This window comes from Lonchura striata, chromosome 1 (assembly GCF_050655825.1).
Source record: "Lonchura striata isolate lonStrDom1 chromosome 1, ASM5065582v1, whole genome shotgun sequence".
Lineage (NCBI taxonomy): Eukaryota > Metazoa > Chordata > Aves > Passeriformes > Estrildidae > Lonchura > Lonchura striata.
The window spans coordinates 84,783,350-84,808,495 of NC_140703.1; the positions used below are offsets into that span (position 1 = coordinate 84,783,350).

The 25,146-nt window shown below is 38.2% G+C and overlaps 1 protein-coding gene across 2 annotated transcripts; it reads left to right on the plus strand.

Moving 5' to 3' along the window:
- Positions 1-24,469, plus strand: ASMTL (acetylserotonin O-methyltransferase like). Of its 2 annotated transcripts, none has more exons than XM_021546596.3 (13): positions 1-129; positions 1,075-1,206; positions 2,938-2,985; positions 3,592-3,656; positions 4,643-4,704; positions 6,647-6,755; positions 10,455-10,881; positions 13,780-13,942; positions 15,676-15,860; positions 16,886-17,015; positions 18,102-18,245; positions 18,762-18,884; positions 21,035-24,469. In XM_021546596.3, the coding sequence occupies exons 1-13, from the start codon at positions 37-39 to the stop codon at positions 21,250-21,252; spliced, it is 1,899 nt and encodes a 632-aa protein (XP_021402271.2). In that variant the 5' UTR covers positions 1-36; the 3' UTR covers positions 21,253-24,469. The 2 variants fall into 2 exon arrangements, with proteins under 2 accessions (XP_021402271.2, XP_021402272.2); XM_021546597.4 differs by having other exon boundaries at positions 24,145-24,469.
- Positions 24,470-25,146: the final 677 nt, after the last annotated feature.

Consider the following 25,146-nt stretch of genomic DNA (forward strand, 5'->3'; position numbering starts at 1 on the left):
AGCGCGGAGCAGAGCCGTGTGCCGCCGGGCGCCGCCATGGTGTTGAACCCGGTGCTGGGGAAGCTGGTCAGCAAGCGGGTGGTGCTGGCCAGCGCCTCGCCGCGCCGGCAGGAGATCCTCACCAACGTGGTGAGTGCGGCCGCGGCCGCTCGCCCCGCACGGGGCCCGGGCCCCGCTCCGTGAGAGCAGCGGGAGGGGAGCGGGAATAAAGGAGGCGGGTGCTTTCCGAAAGGCGCTGGTGCGGAGTGAAGGAGGCCGTAACCCGGCATTCTGACGCTCAGTCCCTGCGGAGGAACGTGTTAGCCTCGCTGGGCGGGCTGAGGGAGGCTTTTGAATAGCACTTGGGTATCGCCTGTCGAACTTAAGTTGTTTAGTATTGCCATTCTTAATAATTCAACCGATAAACTGAGCTTTAGTGGAAGAAATAACTTCAAAATACGGATGTGTGGAGAAGCACCGAGGTTCAGTCATGCACTAAGTTATTAGAAACATAGAATGGCTGCCGGGTGCAAATGTACAAATGTAGCCTAGAAGCAAAACGTTGGAAGAATAGTTCGGCATTGTTTGATGAAACTAATCAGAAACAGTTTGGTTTTGTTTTCTATTTAGCATATGTCTAAGGATACATAAAGTGCAGTAAAGCTCCTGTAAGAATGTGCACTGCTTTTGCATGAGTAAAGTGCTATGGATGGATTAAATTTTTAAAAAGACAGTGGTATAATCCTCTGTTTATTAGCGTGTAAGCTTATACAACAGTATAAGCTTACACACTTCATTGTTTTTATACGAAAAGAATAATGAAATTACTAATGTGATTAGGTTCTAATAAATAAGGGCAAAATCAAGTATACACACCAGTTTTAAAGTTCTGATTGTTTTGTTTTAGATTGCTTGCAAAGGATATGTATGCACCAAACACCAATAGAAGCACTGGGGAGTTTTTTGTGTGTGTTTTTGGGGCAGGTGTGTTAAAGTGCAGAAAACAGATGTCAGATTTTCTATTCATTTAATGTGCCTTGAGAGCAATGTTTAATGATGAGGTCAGACTGACTGCATCACTTTTCTGTGTTACAGGGCCTGCGGTTTGAGGTGGTTCCATCCTGGTTTAAGGAGACACTAGAAAAGTCATCTTTTAAAGCTCCTTATGAGTATGCTGTGGAAACAGCAAAACAGAAGGCTCTTGAAGTAGCAAACAGAATGCATGTAGTGAGTTACTATTACATTAATGAGCTTTTTGTCTTTAGGTGTTGCATGTTACTGTGACTTAATTTGCTTGCACTGCGTAAGTGATCCCTGAGTCCTTTTTCTCCACTGAAGGCTAATGGATGTTTCCCTGTCATTTGTGAAAGATGATGTCTTGAATTACCTAATCAGAAGTCTCATGCCTGCAGTTCAAGCTTTTCACAAACTGAAGCAGCCTGCATCTGTTGTCAGCATCATACCTACTCTTGTGCAGGATATAAATTCCATCATTTCTTTCAACAGCCAGGTGTATGGCTAACTTCATTTCACATATTTCTTGATTGTGGAGACATACTCCACAGAAAAACATTGATTGATTCCAGTGCTTTGTTGTAGCTTGCACTGGTGAAGTGATAAGAATAGCTCAGAAATTGTGTGTACTGGAGGAAAGCAGACAAAAAATACTCTTTCTTTGCCCACAATGTTTTAAAACAGAATTTGTATATCTAATTTTAAGAAGGGAGAAGTTGATATTATTTCAGATTCTGTTACATGAGGCATCCATTTTGTATCCTAAATTTTATCAAAACCAGTGATGCAACTTACACTATCAGTGGTGTTTGACTTATGCCCTTGGCTGTGATCACTGTTTGAACACAAAGGCTCTTTGCTACCAGAACCTATTTAAAAGTCAAGCAGATTAAATCTCACAAAATTGACCGTAATATTTTCTTAATAATATAGCTCTGAAAGAGAGGGGTGTTTGCTGATCCTATTCTAGCAACAGAAAAGGAATGTTGAACACTTTAAATTAACAGTGTTGCCAGATGTCACCATTCTTCAAAACAAATATTGCATGGTCTCCAATGTAAATCGTTACCCAGGATTCTGTCAGCTACTTTCCAGACAATGGTAAAACATAGAAGAGTGGATTTTAAACCCAACCTCACTAAATTACTTACTTTGGGCTGTCATTGCAAAATACTGTGCTGGTGATAGTGCTAGTTCGGTGGATTTCACAATGCTTCTTCATTATAGGGATTTGTAAAGCTAATTCTAGATATGGTTGAACCATTTAGAGCACATCAAGTCTTTGTCTAGAAGAATTACCTGCCTATGAATGTTTTATTATAATGGTAACACTTAGAGGCAGGTTTCATATCATATTGTGATAAGCAACAGCAGTATATCTTGTAATAATCAGGTAAATCAAAACTTAGCTATAAAGACAGGTACTGTTTAAAGTCAAGAAAGATTTACAAGGAATTTTTATGTATCACTACTTCTCATATTTTAAAAAAATAGACTGTGTTTGCTTTTGAGAGAAAAACACAAAAGTGTAGCTAAAAAAAACAGGTTTATTTGTCAGTAAAATTTTGCTTGGAGAAATGATCCTAGAGGCCTGTATTCTCTGGCTTCCAAACACTAGGCACTTCCTTTAAAGGAATTTTTTGCTACCTTGAAAACCAGCTTGACTTTTGAGAATGCACTTTATTTCCTGGATGCATTTACTCATCAGTAACATATTTGGGCAAATCTGTGGCTTGAGAATGATGTGCTCAAGCCTCACTTTTATGGTGATATAAATGTTTACTATTTCATGAACAGTGCAAAAGGAGAAATAGTGTCTGTTTTCAGGTCAGTGTAGAGCCCTACTTCTAAACCAGTAAACTGCTATTTTCTTACCTTATGTCTTAAAAGATTTTGTTCTCTTTGCATTTTCTGACAAATTACTTCTTTCTTATGCTTTTGCAGAAGCATATGAGAACACCTGATGTTGTCATAGGAGCAGACACTATTGTGGTAAGAACTCTTTAGTGATTTAGCATTATTTTAATTTATGACAAGTGTAGAAAATACTTATATCTTTAGGTTTAAGTTTGAAAGTTGCCTTCACTGTGAAGCTATACCTGTGTTATGATACATCTTTATGGGGTTTGTTGATGTGGTTTTTAGGGTTTTTTTCCCAACAACTTTTTAAAGTCTAGAGAGCTAGAAGCCTTCCTACTGGTTTTGGGGATGCTAATATTGCCATAAGTATTGCCTTGGATCTTCTAGTATGTCATGGAAGTTCTGTTCTCAGGTGACTTGTCTGTCAAGAAGTCCAGATCCTGTGAACTGTTCTATGTTGTGCCTTTGTACCTGACCTCTTCACAGAGACAGTGAACTGTTAAGGACAGAAAGTTAAATTATCCTTTTGTTTGAGAGGTGCGCCCATTGGAGGGTAGAGTATGGCACTCATGTGCTTGACACCTAATTACCTGTTCCACCAAAGTATCTGTGCTTCTTGCTCTACTCAATAGACTCAAGTTTGAGCCCTAGCTGAAATCATGATATGAACATCATTTCTGACGTCAGTTTCTGAAAAGTGAGAAAAAGCAGCACACTCACTCTATTTTTCTGTTTTAGTCTGTGGATGAGCAGATACTGGAGAAACCAGTTGATAAGCAAGATGCCTACAGGATGCTATCAAGGTGTGTAGTTTTAAGTAAGACATGAAATTTGAAGATGCAATTTCTCCATCACTTAGATTATCAAAAGGGTTGCACAGAAGGGATACATGCAAATTTTTTTGGGTTTTGTTTGTTGTAAGTTTAGTAGGTCAATCTCTTAATTAGGGATATGAAAAGTACTTAATACTTAACTTTTTGGAACTCCAGGGAAAAAGGCAGACAAGATGATGTATCTTTGCATATATCCAATGTGTCAAGTTAAAATTTTCACACACTGTTTCATCTTACAGTTTAGTCTACAATCTTGTGCGGGACAGAGCACGCGAGATACTTCTGATCTCATGAAAAAAAATCCTGGCTAATCTTTATGAGATTATTCCTTAAATAGTCTCTTCAAAGATTCACAATCCTTTGCTATTATACATCTGTTGCTTACACAGCAGGTAATAAAATCCTCAGAACTAATTGGTCACAGCGTGGCACTCTAGAGCTGCTCCAAGAGAGAGCCAGGGTAAGGGAATCTGGGCTCTTCTGCACTCTGGCTTGCCATGGGCTCTCTGGGGGCCAGTCTGGGTGAAATGAGAACATATGCTCTAGTTCCCTATTACATGTTTAGTCTGAGTTACATCACCTAGCTATTTATTGCCATTTTTCAGCGCAGATGGCTGTAACAGTAGTATTTATGCCAACTGGCCTTTTCTAATGCACTTGGAATAGTCACTTCCCTGATGTACAGTGAATGAGTTGATACTATGGACTACTCTTATACAAATGGTATTTTGGAACCTTGAAATGACTGCAGCTTTTGGTAGTGTTTTTTATGTGGTTGTTTTTGGTTTGTTTTGCCGTTATTTTTTCAGCAATACTGAAATAAAATTTGTTTAGGATGCATGTCAGATCCATTGAGTGATACATTTATGTAATGGTCTGCTTCTCAGAGTGTAGCAATATAATAATGTAGAACATTTCATAGGACTGTTGCTTAATGGACATTTTTTGCCTGACAGGTTAAATGGGAAAGAGCACAGTGTTTTCACAGGCGTGGCTATTATACACTGCTGCAGTAAAGGTATGCATCATTTTATTACAACTTATATTTGTTTTCAAAATTCCTCTCGTGATAGTGTGTACAAGTAAAGAAACAGGATGAAAATGTTTCATATACAGTCTGAATTGGTTTTCTACTCAATAACTGCCTTATCAAAATATAAATTAAAGACTCCCCACAAAAAACAGCCTTCTTCCTGTATTCAGTTTTCACACAGAAGGGAAAGCAACAAGACACAATGGAGATCAGAAATACTGTCTCTGCTATGAGACTAATTGAAAGGCCAGTGTAAGTTGTGGAATATTCTAAATTAAATTCAAGTAAGGTACTACAGACTGAGAGACTGAGCTGGATGTGATCCATATCAACTTCATTCTATGTTGCGCTTAGACCAATTGGAGCCTAATGCCCGAGACTGTTAAGAAGCTCTAGGGAGCAATACACCAATGTTCTTTATCGCATAATTTATAGACAAAGGGAGTAATTTTTATGGAAACTATACCATTAATATAATTTGAGAAGTGCTTGAAGAGCATTGTCTGATAATTGTGCCAATAGTCTTTTAGTAGAGCTTTTGCAGACATGTCGCTGGACATAGTCTTTGTGCACACAAATTAACAGCTTTTAATCACTTCTGGAATGGTTGCTCTTAACTCTTACAAAATAGAATTAAAGTTAGTGATGCAGTACTGCTAATATGCTAGTACAGTAGAGGGAGAGCTGCTACAAAATAAATAAAACATGTTACCAAGGAGTTCTGTGAGCAACCCAGCTATATAAATAACACCTTTAACTGTTTAGTCTAGGAAGAAAGTGAAGTGCACCCAACTGTAATAGTGATGCTATAACAGCACTTCTCATTTGAAGTTTACAAATTTGAGTTGCATCACAGTCAGATGAATAAAAATATACCTTTAGTCAGCAGATTCCCCAAGAGATGCAATAGATAGAACAGTTTTGGAGAATTATTATAAACTGTATTTACTATTTATAATTATAGTGTGTTTTTTAACTTATTAAAGATGAAGTGGTTTTTTTTTAGTTGACTAGAATTTGTTATCAATACTGAAAGACACAGTAATGTCTTCATATGCACCAATTTTTAAAATTTTGTTTGGGCTTCACAGTAGCACCTAGAAATTGGTTAGCATTCTTCCTTTGGTCTGAACTGCAAATATGTTTTACTCCTCCTCAAGCATTTCCACTGCTGCCAGAACTGTGGTAACAGGAGATGCTTGATGTTTATATAAAAGAGTAGAGAGAGGTAATAATCTGTGATGTGCACACTCATTTGTGCAATGCTGTTACCTTTTGAACATGTTTTGGAGAAGCCTCTGTCGGCAGTGACAGCAGGGTCACCATATGCAGCAGGTCCATACCCAGGTGTGCAGTACTTTATTGAACCTTCCCTCATCCACTTCCAGCTACAGAAGTCTTAAATAATCTTGTCATCTCTTGGGAGATGATAGGAAGATGACAGAAATTGTTCTTGATGGGACTGCTGGATACCCACGTCTGAAATGCAGGTGCAGCTGCACGTACCCACTTTTATGACAGCTACCGTGTTGGACTCTGATACGTTGTTAAGAGTTCTTTGACAACAGTCATAAAGTTGGAAGGGTGCTTGTAGCCTTCTTTTCTTTGTACTCAGTGCTAGATGTGTGTGCCAACATCCATAAAAAGCTTTGTATGAGGATTGTTAATTTTAAGAATATATTCCATACAGGAAGAGCAGTCTGTTAGCCCTGACACAGAACTGCAGAGACTGAAACTGAAAACTCCTACTGTTTTGGGGAAGTTGAGCCCACTGTCTGTAAAGAACATTATTAGTCATTTCATACATCTATGCAATATATCTAATGTTTCTCAAGCAAAACTGTCAAATGATTAAGACAAACAACCTAGATGTTACGCTCTCTAAACTATAATTCCTGTTTCTAATAAGGCCTTTTTCTTTCTGTAGACAATCAACTAGAGATGGAAATCACCGATTTCTATGAAGAGACTAAAGTAAAATTTTCTGAGCTGTCTGAAGAGCTCTTATGGGAGTATATTCATAGTGGGGAGCCAATGTAAGTAAGACTCTGATGCCACCACACAACACTTGAGAATAGGTCTTAGAGTACATTATTAAGCCAGTGTAAAATATTGCCCTGTATTCTGTGAAATTTTGCACTGTGTATATGATAAATGATACTATGGGTGATGCAAGGTCACTGTTTTGCTCTTGTGCAAAGCTGTCATTTCTCCAGTGAAAGTGAGCTACCTTTTTAGAACCCTAATGAACTTGAAAAGTGAAGACTTGAAATACTCTGGATTAGAGCAAGCAATTGTGCAATATACAATTATCTTTCTGTTCGCAGAGGTATTCAGGGATCTTCAGTGCCCAAGACAATGCATAGTTCATTACAAACAGGTGAAAAGAATTAAGTGTTGGATAATCAGGGTGTCATGGAACTGTATTGGGAGAAAGCTAGAATTTGGTGCGTTTAGTTTATCAAAATCACTGCTCTGATGCAAGGAACACCAGCTTAATTTTTACTTATCCATGTGAAAAGTGAAAACACCATGTGTTGCTGTGCCAGAATTGTCCTTCAGTTTATGCATTTCTGCTACTCTGGTAATACAGTTACTGACCTATATAGGCAACATTGGTGAAGACAATATACCAGACAACAGTGATTCTGTGGAAGAAATTGGATAAGAACAGAATGCCTAATTACTACTCCTAAGATGAAGTTCACTAGATTGCTTAAAAAAAGAAAAAGCACTTATTTGGAGACAACGAGGGAAAGGAATCTGTTTTCCCTTTGTGTTAGCTGAAGCTGCCTGAAGGCATAGTTAGCACTATGGACCGCATATCAGGTGATACGATGTGAACTTTTGTCCCTGTAGCTTCGATTCTGACCCTGTAAGAAATTGTGGTGGTTTTTAAACTCATTTGTGCTATAAAACAATAAAGCCACGTTTTACTGGGGAAAATAAACCAGTGTAGACTTTGGATATATTTCAATGCTTATGTGTAAATGAGGCATACTTTGTGAATATGTAAGGTTCACAGTTTACTGAATAGACTGATTTGTAAATTGGATTATAGGGAGAGAATATTTTGGCAAGACTACAGCTTGTAGTAAATTCCTATGTAGGTTTTTGGAAGGTGATGTTTACTATGCTAGTTAGTATGATGTTTAGATGTACTAGACCATAAAATTGCAGTTTGAAGGAGAAATGACCATGGATTTTTAGGAAGAATATGAGGTTGAAAAATATTTTGGAATATTCGGAATATTTCTTCTGGAAGCAAATAGCTTTAGCAGTACTTTGCTGCACCAAAACAGCTTGTGAGCAGTGCTGGGTTGTTCTATTCATTCTCCTAAAAGCAGTGTGTGACATCAAGGGTTTCTCAAGGACCACAGGTTCAGAGAATGTATTTTATTACTCTCTGAGGTAGAAGCCAATTGATCTTTGTTTATATAATCCTGTTTATATATGTTCCTATTATGTTTATATAATAGGAAGCACTTACTCTGACTTTGCAAAGGAACTACTAAACACAGTGTCCTACAAACTTTGCAAAACGGTAAGGAGAAGTATCTCACAGCACTTTTTTTTTGTTTATTTTTGTTCCCTCCATGTCCACACAATTCTATGCATACAGGTTTTTCTAAACAAAAAGTGACCATTCCTTATTTTTTAAAAAAAAAATTACATGGTAAAATAATTTTCTGAAATAATACAAGACTCAATAATCCCATGAAACAAAAAAGAAAAATTACTAGTTCTGTTGTGAATTAAATTCAGTTCTTTTTCTAGCAAGAAGAAAATTGGCATATAGTATGTAAGTCAATCACTGGTGATACTAGAAATACATAGGTGATGTAAAGTATGGGTAAGGAAGGAGGACAAATTGCTGTCTCAAGGTAGTTTGTGATGATGCTATAAAAACCTTCAAATTTTGGCTTCAGAAAGATGTTTTGTTTTTTGTTTTTTTCCTATTCCTCTTTCTACTTGCAGGCACTGTTTCTTTTTTTTTTTTTTTTCTGTGTATCTGTAGAAAGAAGGCTGTACCACAGTAATCCTAACTGTTTTGGGCTTATATAATGAGTAGACTTTGACCCAGCTTTTTATTTTGTAATCTTTCTTTTATGAACAAATTTATCTGTCTCTGCTTAGAACTGCTAGCCTGAAAATCCTATATGGTTATAGTAGCTCTCCTCTGAGGGCAGTGAAATCAAAGGACTCTACTGCAGTCTGGGAAGGAGGTGATGACAGAGCCTTCAGCTGTACAGTTTCACATTTTACTGTGAAGGAATAACATACAGAATATAAATGTTCTTTTCAGGATCCAATCTTAGAACAGTGTCGTAGAAAAATCCATATGTAGTCATTTCTGTTAATGTTCTTGCTGGGAGTATGATACTGCTGCTTTTGATAGTTATAATGTTTTTTGCCTACCTGCAAGCATATACCAAAACAACTATAATTTCATTGAAAAATGAGAGGACATTTTAGGCATTATAATAGTCCTAATTTAGCTGATGTAAATCATGAGAATGTTATAAAAGAAGAAATAATTTAAATAATGACCAAGTTATAAGGTAGTGCTTACAATTCAAGATTAAAGGAAAATTCCTGTTCCACAATTCATAGCAATTCAGAAAATCCTACTTGCTGGCTTACTGATTCCTCTATTTGTTTTAGCATGCTATTAGAAAGGGAATCCAGAGGTAAGTACTAAAAATAAAGAGCTGTTTCTGATGAAATTTCAGATGAAAAAATTAGCAATATTTTTTTGTGTAGTAACCTTCTTTCTCAAGCAGTTTGTGTATTTTTATACTACCTTAAGCAAATAGATCTGAGACTGACTGACCTTTGGTTTCTAAGCTTGCTGACACAGGCTTTCAGATTCTGATGTTATGTAGGAAGCATACTTTTAACTGCCTTGTTCCTTGTATAAGAACAGTAAAATTGTTGGGTCTACTGCAGTTTATCTGCCTTGTATATATTTCCATTCCAGTCTGTGGAATTTGCATAATTACAACTAAAGACAAATTAGATTTCCAAGGTTAGTTTCTGTGCATGTACATTCCTGTGCCAAATTACCAGTATTACCATGACATCTAAGAGCACAGTGTTATGAACCACAACTCTATTCTATCTGAGATGGTTGCACAAGAGATGGATGGATAGGGCTAAATATGGATCTCATTTGATTAGGTTGCTATTTTCCAAGAAAATCCTGTCTTCCCAATCCTCATTTTAGGTATTCCTATGACTGAGATCTACAAGATGTGTTCCATGATCATCTAAAGGGTTGTCTTTGTTGAGCTCCTTTGGGACATGACACTCCCAAAGGCTTTCCAGCATCTTGTGGAACGGGGTGAGGGTCAGTATGCATCTGGTGACCCAGTGGCAGTGTTGCTCTTGGTGACCCTGTTACGTTTTTGGTAGCCACAACTTGGTAACTTATGACAACACACTCTTGACTGCAGTCACCTGCTGCTTCGGTGACTGTTGCACTTGCACTGTCTGAAGCATCAAGACCTTTGACCTCCTCATCCTTAGTAGAAATACTGATCCTTATGTTTATCTTGTGATTTACAAATTGAAGTGTTGAGCCAACCTAGTAGATTTAATCTGCGTGTAACTTAGGTACAAGTCTTTATTCCAGCCTCTGCAGTACTGCTGGTTTATTAGTGTTCTGTGATGCCTCTACTCTTAACCTTGATTAGAGCTATGTTATAGATTTCTTTTTCCTTTCTCTCCCCCAGGGACAAGGCTGGTGGATATGGTATCCAGGCCCTTGGTGGAATGTTAGTTGAGTATGTCCATGGAGACTTCTTGAATGTGGTGGGATTTCCTCTGAATCACTTCTGCAAGAAGTTAGCAGAATTGTACTATCCACCCTCTAAGCATAATGTACAACATAAAAAGTATGACTCTATCCCTTCTGTGGACACTTTTGAGAACCTAAGTGATGGAGAAAGTGAATCTTCAAATTTCACAGAGCACAAAGTTGTTAGTAAGTTGGACTGCAGTGGGATGGATTCCTCAGGAGCTGCTTACAATTTTGATAACACTTCTGCTGTCAGAACTGATTTTACAGTACCTTTGGAAAATCAGAATGGAGTGTCACAGAGTGCATCAAAACTTCCATCCAGAATTCTACAGCTGATGGATGGTTTTAGAGCTTCAAAGGTAAGGGAAAAATAAAACTAATCATTATATTGTTGTCTGATACATTTGTTTCAGTGGATTTCAGGTATGTAACAGGTACTGTGAAATACTTCCGCTGGGGAAGGGATGTATTAATAATTAGGAAAAAGGATCACTGATGTTCTGGAGACTCTTAAGATAGCTGAATCTTCTGGTGCAGTGCAAACATTGCTGGGTTTGTCTTTTTGTATTTGTTTTTGTGTTCTGTGAAATTTCAGTTACCTGTTTGATAATTTTATCTCTTGAGAGGGAAAAGAAGCTGCAGATTTTTCTTTTTTTACTGATCAGAAGAGCACAACTAAGCTGGAATGATATACTCTTCAAAGAAAGCATTTCATGTGGTTAATTCACCTGACTTAAAACTGTGACAAGGATTGTATATATTATACTTCCTTTGTAACTTTTAATGCTTTGCATTAGAATTCTGTGGAAGATCTTAATTTTTTATTGCCTGCCTCATCAGAATATTACTTGTTAATAACCTGCTTCATGTTCTGGATGTGTTTAACTGATAATATCCATGCCATATCTAATGGCGGCATACTCATAACAGCTCACAAACAAGGTCACATGCTCTGTTTCAGCCAGGCATAATGAGAAATGCATAGCTGGCTATTTTAAGTATTCCCAGATTTTCTACATAGTTCCAGTGTGGCAAAGAAAGTAGTGAAGAAAGCAAAGAAGAAATGAACAGTGATCATTCTAATAAATCACTGGTCTCCATCAAGATATTTGTTTTAGGAAGAGGTGGGAAAGAAGAGCTGAAGTGGCTGTGAAATGCAAACTTGGAACTAAAGATCCAGCAACTTTGAGGTGAATGGAGGGGGGCACAGCAGGCAGTGAACAATAGTTTCACTGAAACAGTGGGAGAGCTGTGCTCAGCTCTGAAGGAAGACTGTAGTGTGATCATGTGGTGTGGTTCTGTGGGCGTGCTGCTCGCAGGCATACAAAGCTGTCCTGAGAGGTTTGGAATAAAGTGGCTTTGAGGCTGCTGCATTTGTGAACTTCTTGTGTACCTATAGGGAGTTATGTATTTGAATGGGTGAGATGATGCTTAGCATTTCTTCAATTTAAATAAAAATAAATATGGAGAACCATCAGCATGTGGTTGTATATTACATATACTGTTTACAGTGATGTGATGCTGAATAGTTTTGTGCAGTGAAAGACAGTGGAGGCTGGAAATAAAAGAAAGCGCTTTACTTTCTCATTACTCCAGTATAAAGTCATAGTATCAAGTACAGAATCACATGCTGAGCTAGTGGGTTTTTTTTTTCCCACTTTATGGATCTTTGTAAAATTAATTACCAGTAGTGATGAATTGTGATCTGACAAAACTCATCATGTTTCCATTTGCAGAATAGGTATAAGTACACAGAAGCATTTATTTCCACAAAAACTCTCAAGTATTTTTCATTTTGATTCTTGGATGAATTTAGTGATTCTTCAAGAACTTTATAAAGCAGAGTAAAGTCTCCTGCAGGTGAAGGTATTGCTGCCTAATTTCCTCTGAGCTGCTCTGTTACAGAACAGGAGGGGATCAGGGTTAAATACTTGTAAGTTAAAAAACTTTGAAGTTTACTTTATTCCAAATTTACATAGTCTGATCTGTACTCAGATCTTTGACATTTTTTTTTTCTTCTTTAAGTCCTTTTTTTTTTTTTTTGAACTGAGAATTGCTGAATAGGTAGGTCAGCCAAGTTTTCTGTCTTATCTTCTCACCTTCTTTTTCCTGTCCTAATAGTTTCCAGTTAGTATCAGTCCAAAGACTGGGAAGGTCTCAGAAGCCATCTGATTGTAAACTAGATGTAATTGGATCAGCATTGCGAAATCCTGAATTATAATAAATCCCAGCTATATGTTCTTATTAAAATGACAAAGTTGTTATAAAATAAAACAAAAAGATGTGATGATAAAATACAAATACATGCAGTAGCAGACCTATCTTTTGAAGTTCATCTCTTTTTCTCCCTTTGATTTTTATTAAGCAGAATGTCAAGACACTTCTTTCCTTGATTACCTTTAGATTTAAATTTCATTATAGTTGCTTGCAATTGTAAGGAAATGGATTTTGTGGTTCTGCATTTGCTTCCACTGTTGTACTCTCCATAAGTTCCTTGGTTTTTCCTGCTTCAGAATATAGAAATGGCAGAATTGCAAATTAATTTTGAATGGAAAGGTATATATTACCATACGTTAATAACTTTACTCTCTGGTTTGGTTTGCCTGTCTTTAAAAAAGTTCAGCTAAGGTTTTCAATTTAAGGCAGCCATTGCCCATGAGGTTTTCTTCACCATCAGGCACTAGCTGTTCTTTTGTCCCCATTCCATGTGTACACATCCTGTTAAGGTGTGCCTGTAGTACAGTTCTTCTATGAAGTTTCATTCTCTTTGTTCTTTTTGGGTTTTTTCCTTTTAATAAAATGAAGACCTGTATTTTAGCAAATGAACCTATTACACTATCTTATTGGAGAATTTTTTAATTTCTTATGCTTTGGGTATATAAAATTTAATTTTTAATAGTTATAATATTTTTTATCAAATTTTGGTATTGGCTCGTATGCTTAAGAATGTACTATTACGTCACAGCCATATAGATGTGGAAGTGCTAAATATCTCAAAGTAGTGTGTCTTCATACAAAATTTGTTGGCTGCATTCCAGAATACTGTGAGCTCCCTTCTCTCACAAACACCATTGTTAAAAGTTGTTATTTGTCCAAGATACTGAGGTCCTCTGAGAAGGAGGGGAGCAATTTTTAGGAGGCTTGTTAAATTGTGTTGCAGCTTAACAGTAGTTGTGTAGAATAATTCTAGGCAAACAATGTCATTATTTTGTTTTTTGATAAACACAGCACAATAACAATTTCTTACCTACACATAGGCTCTGTTTGTAGCCTCTAAGCTGAAGATATTTGATCATCTGAAAGACAAAGGTCCAATGAAGGCTGTGGATATTGCAAACGATGTTGGAACCTCTGTATGTGGAACTGAAAGACTCCTTGATGCATGTGCTTCTCTTGGATTACTGGAGAAAACACCACAAGGTGATTAATTTACCCTCCCTGCAACTGTATATGGTACTAAAAGACAGGCAGGACTGGAAGAGATGCCTTTAAGGTCACAGGTTCTGACTTGATACTGTGGGTAACTTGAATTTGGGGCAGAGGGGAATGGATTCCTTTGCTTTCATTAGTAGTAGCTGGAATTGTTTCATCTGGTGGAAGCTTTTATGTAATGAACAAATTCAAGTCTCCTTTATGGAAATCTCAGATTGTTTTTGCTCTCTGGACATAATACTGACCAAATTTTTAAGAAAAGGTTGCTTGGACAGTCCCAGGAAACAGTGTAATAGCTAAGATCTGTCATCTGTACTTGAGTCACAACCCCATGCAGTGCTACAGGCTGGGGGGAAAAGTGGCAGGAAAGCTGCCCAGTGGAAAAGGACCTGGTGGTGTTCAAAAGCAGCTGAACATGAGCCAGCGTGTGCCCAGGTGGCCAAAGAGCATCCTGACCTCCATCAGCAGTAGTGGGGTCAGCAGGACCAGGGGATTGACTGCCGCTGTGCTCAGCACTGGTGAGGCCTCAGCTTGAATCCTGTGGTCAGTTTTGAGCCCCTCATGACAGGAAAGACACTGAGGTGCTGCAGCATGTCCAGAGAAGGGTAATGGAGCTGATGAAGGATCTGGAGTGTAAGTCTGATGAGGAGCGGCTGAGGGAGCTGGGGTTGTTAAACCTGAAGCAAAGGAGGGTCAGAAGAGACCTTATTGTTCTCCACAACTATGTGTGAGGACATTGCTAGGTGGGAGATGGTCTCTTTTTACAAGTAACTAACAGCAAGATAAGAGGAAACAGCCTCAAGGCAGGCCAGGGGAGATTTAGATTGAATATTAGTAAAAATTTCTTCCAAGTATTGGAACAGGCTGCCCAGGGAAGTGGCTGAGTCACCATCCCTGGAAATATTTAAAAGGTATGTAGATGTGGTACTTGAGAACCTGGTTAAGTGGTGGACTTAACAGTGCTGGGTTAAAGGTTGTACTTGATAACCTGAGAAGGCTTTTCCATTGAAGTGATTCTGTGTTTCTATCTAAAATGACTGTCAAATTCCATTTCCTGCTGCAGCAGTGCTGTCAGGCTTCAGCAGAGGATCAGACTTTTAATAGGGAGAGTCCTTCTGTGGACAGCAACTTAAACTTTAGTGCTCCTAACTGAATCAATCCATGAATGTGTATGTAAATGAGGGAGTCAGTATTAGGATTATTTTTTTCAGTCCACACTATGTAGTTCTAAATTTCCATGTGCATCATTTACATGGTAAGACTTGAAATGGTTAGGTGTGAAGAAAATAAAATAGAGGAGTCTTTTAAACTCTGTTACAGGACAAGGCAAATGAAAAAGACCTAAAGACAAGATGGAGAAAGCTTGAATTCAGAGAAGAAGCAGCCATAATCTAAACAAAAATACAGTCAAGAATGAGGAAGTTCTAATACTGTTCCTTGAATATTAGGTATCTGAAGTACTCTGGTTTAAAGTAAAAAATTAAATTGGTGTGTATCTATATTTTCCAGCATCTAAATTCTTTTTTGAAACTAAGTACTTGCTCCTTTCAGCAAATTTCAGAAAATTAACTTTCAGAAAATTACTTTTTGTGGAAAAATAATAATAGATCATAAGGTCAGGATTGACTAGTTATTTATGCAGGGAAACATGGCTTCAGAGTTTAAACAACAGTTGCAAAGCACTGAAACTAAGCTGGTTACAACTGTGTTCTTCCCATAAGGTTACAGTAATACAGACTCAGCAAATACCTACCTGACCTCAGATGGTAAATACTCACTTCATGGCTACATTATCCATTCTAATGATCACCTTTGGCCTCTCTTCACAAACTTGGAGTCTGCTGTCAAAGAAGGGAGCAGACAGAATCATCGAGCCTTTGGAAAGAAAGCAGGTGATCTATTTAAGGTAATATAAACTCTTAGTATCAAAACCAGCTGTGGGGAGCCCAGAACCGATCTAGGCAAATGGAGACTGAGCTGTCTGAAGAAAGTTTGTCAGTCTCAGAAATGGTAGAAGCACAGTGCAATTCACCAGTCTCAGGCTTCTGTTCCCTTCAACTTTAGGCTGTGAAGTAGTGGAGCAATCACAGAATATATTGGGAAATTTGAGTGCTGACAAAAATTCTCCAGACGAAGTGTTTCCCATCCCACTGACAGACTCTCAGAACAACCTCTGGCCCTGATTAATTTATGTTTGTGTCCTTTTTATAATACCAGATAGTACATTACCACACATGTACTCCTTCCATGTTGGACACCAGTCAGTTGACTGTAATGTGCATGCAGTTGAGGCTGTGCTGTGTAGTTAAAGCTGGTTTGCATTGATGCAGTGGAGAAGGGATCTGATCTCCTTATTGAAGTTTTGTAGTTCTGTATAAGCTTCTATGGCACTATGCACACCACAGCCTGGAGATATTTCCACTTCATGGCAGTTGCAAAGCCAGCCATAACTGGTGAAATTTGTATAAAAGTGAAAGGTAAAGGGATCTCTGTGTGTCCTTGAAAAGGTAAAGGCATGAGATTCTGCTACTGAATGCTTGCTTGTTTCCTAATCAAAAAAACCAGAATGACCTTTAACATTTCTGATTTATGGTATGGTGCAATTATCTAGTTATTTTTCCATCATGGAAGAATAAATGTTTTGAGTGAAATGAAAGCAATTTGTGAGGATACAAAGAAGGAGCAGTAGAATTTGTCTTTCATTCTCCTAAATCTGTCCTTTCACGATGTCTGTGTGATCAGAATTCTTGAGGGGATGCAAAAATCTGATTATCACTGCAGCAAAGGATTTGCATGAGCAAATAGTCAGAGGCACTTTTGATGGACCTTTGCATTTTGGGAATTCTGATGTTCACCTACTGCCTTGGTTGTACATAGTTTAAATTAACTATGAAAATAAACTTTAATTATGCTGCTTTTCCCCCTTTTTAGGACTATTATCAGAGCCAGGAAGTAAAGCAACGTTTCATGGCTGCCATGCACAGCATTGCTCACTTGACAGCAAGAGATGTGGCTACAGCATTTGATCTTTCACGGTTTAAATCTGCTTGTGATTTAGGAGGTATTGCTTGTAATTGAATTTGTATACAAATTAAAGGGAAAATCTTTATTTCAGTTCCACATTTTGTTACTTAAAAGACATGTATATTTTTTTACTATAACTGCAGTAATATTATCTACTGGTTTTTTCCTGATATTGCAATGTCAGGATAAAAGAACAGTGCGGCTAATTGAAAGCAGAGTTACCTAAATGGTATTAGAATAGCTTAAGATAAGTGAATGTTTGTCTCAGTCAGTTACACAATTCAAGACAGGAAAGAAGGTAGTAGCTCAGGTGATACAGCATTGGGCTGGGACTGCCATTTTCAGCAGTGTTGTTGCTCTACTTAGGCATATGCAAGCTCTTCAAAAGTAATTACAGTAGTGAACCACCACTACTGGGGTGTCAAACCTGAAACACAGCACTGCTGAAACAAAAGTTTAGATTCTTTTCTATTGTGTTTGTGTATTGTAGTTATTAATATCTAATATGTCCATCAAAATGTTGAAGACCAATGATATACCAGAAGAAATTCTGCTTTTTAGCATTCCTTTTTTTTAAAGGAAACCCTGTGCATGGAGCTGCACAGAGGAAGTGTTATTACATAGGGAAAGATCCACTGAAGGAAGAATACTTTGTTTAGTGCCTGAGGAGTCAGATATCTCAGAGGAATTAACCCAGTATTGGTACAAGCATTACCACTTGTGCAGAGACTCCAGAACTTGACAATCTTTACTATGGTGGAGAGTGTTTGCCAAATTTCATGTATCAGTGCTTTGTAAATGTTAAACAGTTGGAGGTATTTTTCTTCAACTAATAGAAGTATTTGCTTTTTCATTTACATTTTGATACTCCCTAGAAAAACCCTGATATCAAAGGTCCCAGTTGCAATTCTGTGTCAGTAAGGAGTCATGCCTGCATTCCACAAGCTTAAAACTTTGCTCTATCAACCAGGAAGTCTTATTGCTCATGTTAGTTGTTGAGCTGTCTGCCTCTCGTTCTGATTAGATGTCTTTATTTCACAATGTTACATACAGACTTGTCTTTAAAAATGTCTTCAAATTCTGGGAGAAAATACTTGATTTGACTTCTTTAAACTCTTAACAGGTTGCACTGGAGCTCTGGCTCATGAATTAGTACAAGTATATCCAAATCTCAAGGTCACAGTATTTGACCTTCCAGAAGTCATTGCAAACACCTCTTACTTTCAGCCATCAGGACAGCACACTGCTCCAGTGACATTTGTGTCAGGTAAATGCAGCACATGATCATTCTTCTGGTTTCTTTAATCCTTGAGCACAAACAGGTTCTTTTGCTGCTGCTCCAACACCAAAGGTATCTTAGTACAGGGCAATATAGGTTGACCTGTGCTAAACGGGGGCATAGTATTTTTCAAGACAGTGGGGAGAAAAAAACGGTTGGAGAATGTGGCTAAAGAGGTATGAATTAATAATTTTTTTAATACCTCTGGAAGCAGAGGTTGCATATGCTTGTCCAAGGTATTTAATTTCTAGACAAGATCAAAATGTTGACTATAAAGAACTTTAAAGAACTTTGTCTCCTTCCTTGCTTTAGGTTTACTCTCCATTTTTTGTTAGAGAATTCTTGCCTATGATCTGTTCTTTAACTACACTTTCCTTATCTGCAAATCAGGGCATACCTGTACCTGTTCATTCTTGTTGCTTTTGTACTCTGCTGAAGCACCTTGTTTTTGCAGTATGTACTCTGTGGTTTCTGTAGGAATGTACTAATTCTGCTTTCCAACAGGTGACTTCTTCAAGGATAATCTTCCAGAAGCAGATCTTTACATCCTTTCACGTGTTCTTCATGACTGGCCTGATGAAAAGATACATGTGCTGTTAAGCAAGATATCAGCTGTTTGCAGACCAGGTATGTTTCTTTCATCTTGTGAACTTAAAGGTGCATGTTAATGTACCTTTAATGAGCACTTACTAATGCTTTTACTAGTATGAATTTATGATATTTTTTGTTCAATCATAGTAGCCTTTGCTTGAGTGTGTAGGTTTGCATTATGATAATACTTATGAAGAAAAAGGAAACAAAGTTGCAAATAAAACAACATATAATAAGCTTTTACTATAATTGCAGGCTTCACATATAATTGTATCATATCCCCAGTCTCTGTCATGCCCAGTCTTTCTTACTAAGCCCTGTATCATCAATTAAGTAAGCGTGTGCTTATTTCTATACATAAAATTAGCCCAACTAAAGTTCCTTTGGGTAAATCAAGAAGCAGCAGTTTGTTTTGCTGTTGTTTTGCTATCTCAGTAGTGTCCAGAATATGGTAAACTGGCTGAAGTTCAGTGCTACTTTATGCATGCATACAATGAGAAATACGCAGCCTCTTTGACTTTCTACTACACTTGAATGAGGAATCATCAGAGTATCTGTAGTTGGAAGTGACCCATAAGGATCATCAAATAGAATTCCTTGCTTTTTGAAGGCTTAACTAAAACTAGTTCATATGACTAAGAATGTCATCCAGATGGTCCTTGAACTCCAGCAGGTTTGGTGCTGCAACAACTTCCCTGGGGAGCCTGTTCCAGTGCCTACCACCCTCAGGGTGAAAAATCTGTTCCAAATGTCCAGTCTGAACTTCCCGATGCTTCATTCCATTTCCTTGTGCCCTGTCACTGGTACACCAGAGAGAGGAGATCAGCACCTTCCCCCTCTCCTGCTCCCTTTGAGGAAGTTGTACATGGTGATGAAGCCACACCTCAGCCTTCTGTTCTCCAGTCTGAACAGATCAGGGGCCCTCAGCTGCAACTCATGAATCTTGGCCTCACGGCCCTTTACCATCTCGGTTACATACACCGAGGCACCCAAAATGACACACAGAATTGAAGGATATGCTGGGTTGAAAGGGACCCATCAGGACCCTCAAGTCCAACCTATAGCCCTATGCAGGATGCCCCATTGGCCAAACACCCCTTGAACTCTGTCAGACTTAGTGCTGTGATCACTTCCCTGGGAAGCCTGTTCCAGTGCCGAGCCATCCTCTGGGTGAAAAGCATTTTCCTGATACCCAAACTAAACCTCCCCTGACCCAGCTTCATGTTGTTTCCTTAAGTCATGTTACTGGTCACAAGAGTGAAAAGATAGTACTTTTCCTCCATTACCCTTTGTGAGGATGTTGAGGACCACAATGAGGTCTTCCATCAATCTCCTCCAGGCTGAATGAAGTAAATGACTTTAGCTGCTCCTTATAAGGCTTTCCCTTGAGACCCTTCACCATCTTTTTGGCCCTCCTCTGGGTGGTCTCTAATAGCCTAATATATATATATATATATATATATATATATATATATATATGTATGTATATATATTTTTTTTTTTTTATATTGTGGTGCTCAAAACTGCATGCAGTACTCAAGGCAAGGCTGTATCAGCACAGAGTGAGGTGTCACCTGTTTAGTGATCACCTGATTAAATCACAGATTTAGTGATCCTGTGCTTGATGCATCCCAGAAGACAGTTATCCGTTTGGACTGCCAAGACACACTGCTGGTTCATATTCAGGCAGTATTGAAGATCAAAGAAGACAAAAAGCAGAAAAGCCTGACCACTAAGATAATCTGATTCTTTAATGCAACTATAGATCTGAAGTTTGTTTCAGAGGGGACGATGCAAAATAAGACCTAGTCCATAAACTATAATCCCGATTATAAATTATGAAGGAATTTTGGGCGACTGTCTTAATCTTATAAAAAGTTTGGGTTATGACAGATGCTTACAGGAGTTGTTTGGTTCAACTGAAAGCAAGGCTGAATTTAAGAGCATAGGCAGGAAGTGATCTCAGCTTCTGGAGACAGTGCTCTAAACTCTCCCTTCTTTTTAACAATTAAATGGTTGCTTCCAGGAAAGATCATTGAAAGTAAACTTCTTTCACTGATTTCCACTGAAGACCATTAAAAAAAATCAATCTGAGAGGACCTCTGTAATTGCTTCTGAAGAAATACTTTTAAATTGAAGCTAAAAATACTTACACAGAACCACCTTTGGTTGTTTTCAAAATGCAGGAAGTGCCTTGCTAGTGGCAGAAACTGTGCTTGATGAACAGAAGATGCACCCTTCTGCAGCTGTGCTGCAATCCCTCAGTATGACTGAAGGCAAGCAGAGAAGCACCTCAGAATATAAACAGCTACTGGAGAAATACGGATTTACAGATGTACAAATTAAGATCACAGGAAACTTATTAGATGCTGTTCTGTGCTTCAAGAAGAATCTGTCACTGTAGTGTGCCCAGAAACAGTCTGGGATGCTGAATTTCCACCCCTTGTGCAATATACCCATCATCAACCAGTTTGTATTGGCAAGTGAGGATCATTTTGGCCCTTTGTCTGAAGCATAGTTGTTACAGGCCTTGGATGGAAGTTGGAGTGCAGCTTCTGCTAGAGTGAATTCTGTGCATTTTAAAAGTGTCTGGAGCAGGCTGAAACTCCTGTGTTTGAAATCCCTTAATGTCCAGTTCTTCTGCAGACTGTATTAAGCTTAGTTAGACTTGACATAACTTTGTATAGCCAGTCAGGTTAAAAATGCAAGTTTGTAGTGATCTACATAAATACCTTTGTTCTACTGGACCTTAAAATTAAAGAGAATTCCCCCTCTCCAGAGTATTCAGTGGTTAATACTAATTTTTATCATAAATTAAAAATTAATATTGTACCATCTGCCTGAATTTGAGGATGATAGTCCTCTTTTTCACTGCTGTGTAAGACTACTCAAAAACATCTCATATATAGTCTTTTTAAGCACCTTTTCTAAAGCAAAAGTGGAAATGGAACAAACCTCAAACATGCTCCTACAATAGCTGTAGTGTCACAGAGGAACTTCAGCAGCCTCTGACCTCCAGCCACAGTATCTACCTGCACAGGCTGCAGCTGAGAGCTGTTCATATGGCTTACTGTCACTTCTGGGGTTTTCTAAATATGGTTGAATGGCCATATATGCTTTCTGTTTCATTAATGAGATGAGTTTTAGGATTTATGTATAAAACCTTGTATGAAAATGGAAAAAAATAGAAGTTTCTTCACGCTTCAGTCTTTAATTGGAGAAGTGCATGCTGTATCCAGTCTCTTCAAGTAATTTGTTGGAAATGTCACCTCTCCTAATGTTTATTTCCTGATAACTTCCTTGATATTTATTTTTTCTTTTTAAAGTGTAATGGAAGTCTCTCTGGAAATTAAAGTTACACTTTCAAACTAGCTTTCTTTCTGTCAGGTGTGAGGCTTTTGCCTGTTGCTTGTACAGCAGCAGTCCAAATAAACTAGTGTACAAGAGGCTGTGCCAATACTGAATCAGCAACCTCAGCAAATCAGAGAGGGTTAATGAGGAAGGTTAAGAGTTGTACCTGCCTGGATGTTACTTAATCAGGAGTTACTTTGGTTCCTTGACCAATGGGTAAAGAAAAAGTGCCACAGTGGCTCAACTCATCAAGAGAAACAGGCTTCCTACAGAGCATGTCAGGTGTACAAAATCAGGGAAATGTCAGACTTTACCACATTGGGGTTTTTAATTCTTAGCAGAAGGTTTCTATGAATGGAATTTTGACTGATCTTATTGGTACAGACATTTAAAATAGATAAGGCCAAATATTCAAGTGAATAAATTTAAAATGTTTCTTTTCCACGTTGACATGAAACTTGCTCTTAGCTTACAGGTTTGTATGTTGAGAGAGACTCATTCTGGCAATCAGATGTGTCTTGTCGTTACTCATGAAGCTCATAATGCTCTTCCTTAAGCTGCTCTAAGCTGTTTGAATCAGAAACAATCAAATCCTAAAGTTGGCACTCTTGTAACTGTCACAGACTTTAAAACTGTGCCCCTAAGTACTATGTCTCTGACTGTAAAATTTGAATAGAATGTGTTTGGCTACCACCCAGCCTTCATTTACTCTGTGATTAAACACAACAATAAGCATTAGTCCCTTGGGCATGGTGTCTGTGGTCATGTACCACAGCTTTGCACTCTCAGGATAATTAAGCGTTGGAGCAGATGGTCCAGGGAGGTTGTGGAATCTCTGTCCTTGGAGGCTTCCATGTGTGAAGCCAGTCCTAAAGAAGCTGAGCTGATTGCAGAGCTGCCCTGCTATGAGTGGGAGGCTGAACTAGAGAGCTCCTGTGGTCTGTTTCAGACTCAGGTGTTCTACAATCATGTGATGCAGCCAGTCACCTGAGGAATTATAAGCTCATTTTACTAATATACAAATTAAGTTTTTCAGTTGCTCTGAATATCTTTTGCTGACTGGTAGAAGGAGTGGATTTAGTAGTCTTAACACTGAAAAGATTCTAAGCAATATGCATAACTAAGGAAAGATTTCCTAACATGAAGAATGAGGAGGGGTTAAGTTTTAAAACTTTTTGATTATTATCGAATGTCTGAGCTGTACAAATTGGAATGGCTCTGAGGAGATTGTCTTAAAGTGCAGAAAGGTATGAATGTTACACTGCGCTTCCTAATAAAATCACTCTGAACTGCTGCTATTTTCATCTGAGGTGGTGTAAGGCCAAAAGGCAAGTACGTATCGCAATGCTTTTGTCAGTAGCCTTCTCTTCACATCCCTTTCCCCTCACAAGTCTGAATATGGAGAAGAAGGGTCTGTAAATCAGATGATTTAAGTTCTGTTTTCATCCTTAGGTCAGTCCCACCACAAAGAATTTTAGGTCCTACAGAAATAACATACAGAATGTATACAGAATGTATTGAACAGAAACATTGACTTCTCCTTTGCTTCTGTAATGCTTGCCATCCACTCTTCTCTCTGCTTGGCATCATTTCAACATGAATGTGAAACAGCAGTATATCTCAAAGAAATGCAACTCTATTCCTGTCTTACTGTTTTCTATAGTCATCATGCCAAGTCTACAGAAGTTATCCCCTTTTTCCTCTGAAAACAGAGACGTGATTTGACTTGTGAGTGTTTCATCACTCCATACTGTGAAAGGGAATTTCCTGGGGTTTGTGAGAGGAGTGGATTATTCATTGATTAGTGGATTTAATAGCAGAGCAAATCTATAAATGATAAAGGAAATCACCCAGGTCTTGTAGTTTGCACCCCTCTATATGGCAGCAGAAATTGTCTTGCCTGATAATGGATTAGAACTGTTGCATGCATTTGTTTTTAAACTAGGCTGTGCAATTTTGCTGGTTGAAATGGTGTTGGATAATGAAAAGAAGAACAGGAGCACAGCTCTGCTGCAGTCTTTGAACATGCTTGTGCAGACAGAAGGAAAGGAGAGAAGTGGCTCTGAATATCAAGCTTTGCTGGAACAACATGGATTCACAGATATCAGAATCAGAATAACAGGAAATTTGTTAGATGCCATTCTCTGTGTTAAGACCTAGAAAAAACGTATTAAGCAGTAGTCTGGATGTCTTATGTTTGATGTTTTGTAATTATCCAAATACATTCTCAACTTCCCATCAATACCATAAACAAGAAATGTAATGAGAAATGTCAGCTTTTTGGTGTTACTTCTCAAAAGGAGGAAAGATTGATTACATTTATTTTAGACTTCAGTAGAATGATGCCAGGATATTCTGTGGCTGCACAACATGTGTAGGACACAAATGGTGTCATCAGCCTAAGGGCAGTATTCACACTGCGAGAAATCACTGTTTCTTCATAGTTGGTGCAAGTAGAATAGTAGAGTTTTTAGACCAGCGCACATTGCTTTGCCCCTGTTCTAGGAGGTTAATGTTGGTATCATTTTAATGCTACATCACCATCCATTTTAGTATCATTTTATATTATACCCTCTACTGTAAATAAACATACTCTAATCAACTCTGGAAACTGCTACTGCAATGGTGTAAGATTGGAAACAAGAACTGGAGCAGCAGCTTCCTGAGAGAGTCAAGATGGACTGCTCTGCTTTGAGAGAGGCTTCCAAAAAAAAAGGCAGTTATATAAAAAGCACAAGTTTTCCCTGTGATTGTAATTTGAGATTAAATGTGAGGGCACAGAGTTTGTTTCAGGAACATCATCCCACACCGTTTTAGCTCTACTTAATTTTGAGCTCCCAAGCTGAACAGAACATGAGAATTACAGACTGAACAAGTTCCCCATTACAAGTTATGTGTCTTTTACCTTCATTTTTCACACTGATGATACTCAAGAGTCTTAGAATGT